Here is a 7,247-nt window from a genome sequence, read left to right on the forward strand (position 1 = left end):
TGTGTCCCTTCAAACACGCTTGTTGGAGTTGGTCCTTCCATGTTGAACGAGGAGGTACTTGCAAAATACTACACTGATCTTGCCAAGTTAGATGAAAATAAAATGTGCGTGAGAGATGGCATATTTTGGATCGAATTTAAAAGGTAGGGGTATAATCCAGTCGAGAAGTTTGAAAGAAAAGAGTTTCCATTGTCCGTGGATGTAGATTGTGACCCAGTCATTCAACCCAAGGAGATATCAATTATGGAAGACGAGAACGAAGACGATGAAAGTTCAATTACAAATGAACAAAATAAAGGGAAGGTAATTAATGAAGAAGATGTTAACTCACACTCCGTTGACTTTATTGATTGCCCTACCATTGAATTTGTAATTAAACTCGAAGAGGAGGAAGAAGTCTACACAGTTGAACTTGAATCAGATAAGATAGGCAAGTCATATAACATTGGAAGGGACATTGCTAAAATTTGTAGAAGCAACGAAGAGTGGATCAAAATCAAAAGGGGCAAACTAAGCAAGGCATCAAAAGCGTTCTTCAAAATTTCATGATGTCGAAACAATAAAGTCAAGCTAAAGACTATAAATAAGCGCTTGTTGGGAGGCAACCCAATCTTTCTATCCCTTTTATTTATTTTGCTTTCTAGTTATAGGATAATTTAGTTTATTTTTATGGTTTTAATTAGGGAATTATCATCTATATCCCATTTTTCCTTAGGTTACTAGTTGATTTATTGATGTTTGAGCCAAGTAACACTTGTTCAAGATCTTTTGTGTCTTAATGCTTTATTTATCCGCATTGTGCAGGAACATGACGTTGTGAAACACTTGAACCAACCATTACCAAAGAAACAATGAGAAACAAGGAAAAGCTAGACATTGAATTTCATTACCATATCAGGGGAGTCTTTTCTTCATTTTTCCCCCACCCCTTATATGCGAACATAGGATTTAAGACATTGAGGACAATGTCTAATTTAAGTTTGGGGGTGAAAAACATGAGTTTTCATTTGTTTTGTGTGTTTTTGTGTGTGTTTTATTGTTTTAAATATTAAAAATACAAAAAGATAAAACAAAAAAAAAAATTGAAAATTTTCAAAAATATTTTCTTTTTTTGTGCTTATGTGAGTTAGTTAACCTGGCTGGTAATAATGTATATATTGAATTATGAATTGATCTATGAATGGTGAATAGGTTGCATACTTAAGTTAATTTTTACTTTTCCATGTGAAGTTGATATATATTTAGCACATGAATTAAGTTAAGCATTGTGTAAGAATGAGTTGATTTCATAATTGGATAGGTTGAAATAACGGACCATAGATGCTAAACCAAAAACGACTATATTTTACATCCTTAGACCAAATTTAGAATAGTTTGGAGGATTTCACTGTTATAAAAAGATTTTGAGATAAATAGAGATTCCATGTGTGAAACCAAAAAAAAAAAAAAAATCTTGTGTGGATTGTCTAAGGTCAATAGGATGAAATTTGGTAAAAGTCTCAAGTTAGAAGTTGGTTTACTTGGATGAGTGTTTAATAAGGGATATTGCACTAATCAAGGTATAAAAAAAAATTATTTTATTTGAAAATTTCTCTTTGTAGCCTTTATGACTCAAGTTATTAAACCTGTAAGGTTGTTAAAACCTGGTGCCCTAAACTCAACTGACTTCGGAGTCATCGGCCTAAACCTCGCTTAAGGGGTCATTTAGAAAGTTTAAGGGAGAGAATGCTGCAAAAAAAAAATGTTTAAATAAAAATTGAAAAAAAAAAAAAGAGAAGGAAAAAATTGGTGCATGAAACAGAATACGCACTGGATGCCTTGATTAAGTCCCAAACACTTGTTTAAGAAAATTGACTTTTGATAAAGGATTATTAGCCCCGTTGAGTTCTGGAGATTGAAGCAATCAAATTATGGAGAATCTTTATTTATTCATATATCGACTTACAGATAGTGAGATTTACTTAAACTAGAGAGGTGGGGATGGTATAAAAATTCAACCTTAGGTCACACATTTGAAAATAACAAAAAGAATAAGTTTGGGAGTATGTGAGTTTTTCGAGTAATGAAAGGACATATTTGACCATTGAGGGTCGAGAATTGAAACTACTTGTGAAATCATGATGCTATGCTTAATTCTCCACACACACACACACACACGTCAATTTTACATTTGGAAAAATAGATTTTAATTTCTGTATTGTGATTTTGAAGCTGTGCATGGATTTAATTTTATGATTTCAATCCTGAGATAAAAAGCCAGTTTAGCTAGCTAAATCCTTTTACATTGCTTGATTGACTGGCCATCAATTAGGTAATTAGCACTGTATGTTTGTGTGTTTGCTGGATTTTAGTTTTGTTTGAGGACAAACAAAGATTCAAGTTTGGGGGTTTGATAAGTGTAGTTTCTACACTTATTTGGGATCTTAAATAATGATATTTTGTTATTATTTGAACGGATTAGTACCTGATTTGTTATTTATTACTTTTATTAGGAAAAGTTCATGTTTTAAAGAAGAATTGAAAAAAAGAGCGAAAAATGGTTAAATGAAGCAAATCCAAAGTAAGTGGGCCAAAGTGTAAATATCTAATGGTTGATTTGTCCCAGGTCAATGATTTTGTCGTAGCGATACTCTCGAAATGCTTTGATTATATTTAAGAAAAAAAAATTAAAACCAAGAAATCGAAAAGATATGTGAAATTCAAGGAAGAAAACAACAAAGCTTGCCCAAGTTTGGACATTAATTGGAGTATGACAATTTTTCCGAGACTTAATACACACTCACACAACCTTTCAACACATCCACAATATTCACAAAATTTAATTAATCTTATCTGATCTTTTTCTCATTTTACTTAAAATTTGCTTACGATCTATTGATTCTTAATTGGTTTTAGGGTTATATTTAGGGTAATTGACACAAAACGTCCCNAAAAAAAAAAAAAAAAAAAAAAAAAAAAAAAAAAAAAATAAAGTTAATTGACAATTATCATACTATTGTAACATTTTTAAAAGAATGTACGTCATCTAATACAAGCTCTCGAATTGGGCACTTTGGTACATGATCAAGGATACTGTGTAAACTAAACCAAGGAAACCAAGGAAACTCAGAGTCAGAGATGGGGAACCACCCTAATTCAAGCTTAAGCAAGATTCGGCCACCGCCTTTAAACTTTCGTCTATTCTTATTAGATAGTTCATCAGAAGAGAGAGCGAGAAATCTGATGGAGCTTAAGGGACAGCCAAACGAAGATTGCTCGATTTACTAGCCATACTTATAACATCGGCCAGTTCAATTATGGAATTACAAGGAAGGAGTTTAAGTCCCTCATTTTATGACGACGTTAACTTTATCTTAGTCCAAATTGGACAACAAGTTTGTTTTAAGTTCATATTAGCCACTCAATTAAAATCCGTTAGTTTTTCTAATGAAATATCTGGGGATGGAAGATGGTGGCATCAACGGGGACATCTCCCATGACAAACATTCTGTTAGAAAAATAATAGATTATAACTGAGTGACACTCAAATTCAAACAAAAAGCGACTTCAGTAGTAGTGATTACTCTGTAACAAAATAAACAGTGTTTATTTACTGTATAAATTGCAATACTTACAATGAGTTATAGATAATCCTCTTGGAGATGAACCTTGTTGAGTATCTCATTCAGAGCTTGCAACGTAAACTTGTATCTATCATATGATTTCCTCCCTGCCTCTGCAACCTTCACAACACTTTTATACAAATTATCATATCTATGAACAGGGCTATTGATATCAATACCGTTCCTTCCATAGTCGTAAATATAGGCACGCTTAATGTCCTTTCGCCATCGTGTAAGAATGTACTGTGGTGGAATCTCCTCTAAACCAATTTGGCTGATGACACTCAACGCATGCCTGCACAAATAACCCTTGAAATTGAATAATCCGCACAAACAAATAACCTCTGCAGCGGAAGTATTGTATGTGACCTCGTAATTTCTAGTCACCCTCGAGTTTTCCTCGACTTGAATGTCTTCCTTAACAAGGTAAGTCACAACTGGGCCGTCTATATTTATTTGTCTTGTGCTGTAACTAGAGTACATTCCCTCTATTTCATCTTGAAACTTCTTCATTATGTCGTTCGTGTACAATTTTGATAGCTGCAACTCAAAATAAAATCTCGACTTTATTACGCAACTGGAGTTCATGGATTCTAAATCACACAGTGCTTCTCTTTTGTAAGCTTCCTGCACAGCTTTATCGTAGCTATTAAGAAAATCTTTTATAGAAGTTTGTCGATCCAGGTATCCTTCAAAAGGAGAAGCCAAACTCTCGTCCTGTTTCAAAGGAAACGCTCCAGCGAAAAAGGTCTCCTTCAAATAGACCGGGGCCCACTGCTTACGGTCTTCGTATAATGCTTGAAGCCATTTATGGTCCCCCATCCCATGTCGCCGCACCATCTCGTTCCAAGATGCTTCAAACTCATCTGCTCTCAGTGAATGATAAACCGCACTAGTAAATGCCATTCTTATTGAATCATATTCCTGCAATCCTTCCAGTTCATCCGGAACCTTCTTCATAATATTAGGCAAAGAAAAACCATGAAAAGCTCTAGGAAAAACTTCCATAACAGCATTTTTCAAAGATTTACTTTGGTCAGTAATGATAGTCTGTGGAGGTCGTCCAACCATATATGTAATCCATGCCCTAAAGAGCCATATAAATGAATCTATAGCGTCGTTTGCCACTAAACCACAGCCGAATAACACAGACTGTCCATGATGATTGATGCCAGTAAATACCAGCAGTGGCACCTCGTATTTGTCCGACAAACTTCTCGTGTCAATCATCATCACATCTCCAAAATAACCATACGCAGCCCTGCACCTTGCTTCAGCCCAAAACACATTCCGCAAGTGGCCTTTCTCATCGAGATCCATTACGTAGAAGAAATTTGGATCCATTAACTGCATATGAGCAAAAAAGTTCAACATTTCTTGTGCATCCCCTGGTTTAAGGTTCAATTGGTTGTTCGGCAGATCAACATCATTCCTCAATACACCTTCGTCAAAATTTAAGATCCCGCTATCTTCTGAATCAATGACGACTGTCCTAAACAGCCTGATGTTTGGAACTTCGTCAGCATTATCCATCAGCAAAGGTCGTTTACTTCCAAGACCCATCATCCTATGAGATTTATAAAATTTCCCACTTATTGGATTCATTAAATGATTATGGTCCAGCTCAACCTCTATAATTCTCCACCTCTTATTCTCCATCAACCTGTACTTTATCATTGCAGGACAGCCAGTCCGAGTTTCAGGTCTCGGCCGATTGGCCTCGCTTTTCTTCTTGAAACCTGCACTGCTGCAACTTAATTTCCCTCGATATTTTTCCTTGCTCTTTCTATACCAAGTATTACTCACCCGGACACCAAACCCTTGTTCTTTTGCGTAACAATTATAGAAGTAATAAACATCATCATAGGACTCAAATTCCATTCCAACAGATGGAGGCAAAGGATTCTCTCCCTGCATAACATTACCATTCTGGCCAACATACTCAGTCATTGCGCATTCTCCATCAATCTCAAATTCCTCGACCTCATCATCATATACAGGTTCTCTATTGAGGGAAACTTCATCCATCTAGTCGAGATGAAACAAAAATGGAAAATAAGAACCGGTGAGTACTAAATGAGATGACATCAGAATTTAATATGGAAACAAAAATAAAGAGGCTTAGCTTTGCTTCTAAAAATAAATCAGACACGTGAGTTAGTCAGCCTGTTTGCCGGCACTAGATAATTTAGGCTTAATTTATCGACACGGGAAAATAGATCAGCTAGCAAGTCCATAAGGAGAAAAAAAGTAACAACACATAATGCCAATTTAAGAGGATAAATGGAAGTTGAATCTGGCTAATAGCTTTCAACATACAACAAACTACAAATTTGAAGTCAGCTACACGAACTCAATTTCGCCAATCTGTTGAATTCATGACTAGGATTAGCTGGAAGATCTAAAGCGAGTAAAACCTTAACAATCACAACAAACTATGTTAGTTTTGGTCGAAGATCAACACTTAACCTATGAGGGGGAAACTAAACAGCAAAAAGGTGAAAACAAGAAATCCTCTTCATTTACGTTCCAATAAAATATTGTACACTTCAATAAGGAAAGAGAGTAAACAGAATTTTATTTCATGATAATTGCATGGCAAATAAATTCTCTAACAGAATTAAGCCCTTGTTTGGTTTTGCTAACAATACATTTTAGTAGATTTTGATAAAAAATTGATGAAATGTGTGGTTGAGAAGTTGATAAAAGTTGCTGGTACCATGAAATGTGTGACTGAAAATGAGTTTGAAGAAAAATGAATTTTAGAAAATGGAGCCCAAACCAGTGTTAAATGTTAGGAAAGTAATAAGAGAATAATGCCGGTTATTCAGCATAGACAAACCACACTAAGGAAGCAGGCTGGGGAAGTTTCAAAGCAGTCAAGAGAGTATCCTTTGCTGCAGGAAGAAGGTGATGGAACCTGGTTGTGCATAAGCTTGGTGATGTTTTATAGGGGAAAGTTGATGGCACCATAGTCGAGATTAAATTACAAGCTATGTATAGAGCTCCCATTTCCCTCATTGGTATCCTTAATGATCATACAACAATGATACACAGACTACCAATTCTAACCTTAGAGGTCATATTTATAACTTATTAAATTTCACAAAACCATTTTTTTTTTCCAATTTCCATAATTTTATTACCACAAGGAAGATCCTGCCACGAAAAAATAATTGGTATGTGCATCTGAACAAGCTCTGCCTGACAAGAGTTTCGTTTCAGCCGCAATTGGAAGAAATTTAACACTGTTCATTGTTCAATTGTGCATAATACTTACAAAATACTCTTAATTGAATAATTAATCACACATAATGATACAATCAGTAGAAAAACCCTAACATACAACAGATTAATCCCAGAGCCTCAGACTCGAATACATTTCAAAAGATAATCATTCTTCGTCCAACCTTAGCTAAATTAAGCCCCTAGTAAAATAACGATCAGAATTATTTAATTATGATTAATAACTAAGTGCGCTTACAGTGGAGATGGTACAATTCATTGGCGTCGGGGAATGATGCGGCGGAGCAGTGCCAAATAAGAGTGGTTGTACAGAACCAGCGGTGCCTCCAGGGTTTCATTAACAAGTTTATGGCAGGTTTGACCTGAATTCTCAGTTATACCCTTCTTAGCTTATTGAAG

General features: G+C 35.2%; 1 protein-coding gene across 2 annotated transcripts; it reads right to left on the reverse strand.

Annotated features, from left to right (window-relative positions):
- Window positions 1-3,164: 3,164 nt before the first annotated feature.
- Window positions 3,165-7,247, reverse strand: LOC111401819 (protein FAR1-RELATED SEQUENCE 6-like). Of its 2 annotated transcripts, XM_023029736.1 has the most exons (3): window positions 7,087-7,247; window positions 3,972-5,630; window positions 3,685-3,897 (listed from the first exon to the last, which is right to left on the reverse strand). In XM_023029736.1, exons 1-3 carry the CDS (start codon window positions 7,105-7,107, stop codon window positions 3,814-3,816), a joined length of 1,764 nt encoding a protein of 587 aa, XP_022885504.1. In that variant the 5' UTR covers window positions 7,108-7,247; the 3' UTR covers window positions 3,685-3,813. The 2 variants fall into 2 exon arrangements, with proteins under 2 accessions (XP_022885503.1, XP_022885504.1); XM_023029735.1 differs by having other exon boundaries at window positions 3,165-5,630; window positions 7,087-7,245.

The sequence above is a fragment of the Olea europaea genome, chromosome 10 (genome assembly GCF_002742605.1).
Source record: "Olea europaea var. sylvestris chromosome 10, O_europaea_v1, whole genome shotgun sequence".
Classification (NCBI taxonomy): Eukaryota; Viridiplantae; Streptophyta; class Magnoliopsida; order Lamiales; family Oleaceae; genus Olea; species Olea europaea.

What these genes read in the sequence shown, in the direction of transcription:
- LOC111401819 (XM_023029735.1), bottom strand. Translation starts at nt 7,107, where the DNA reads ATGAATTGTACCATCTCCACT. An exon ending in TGAATTGTACCATCTCCACT is followed by an intron (nt 5,631 to 7,086) that starts GTAAGCGCACTT and finishes CATCTCGACTAG; the next exon opens with ATGGATGAAGTTTCCCTCAA.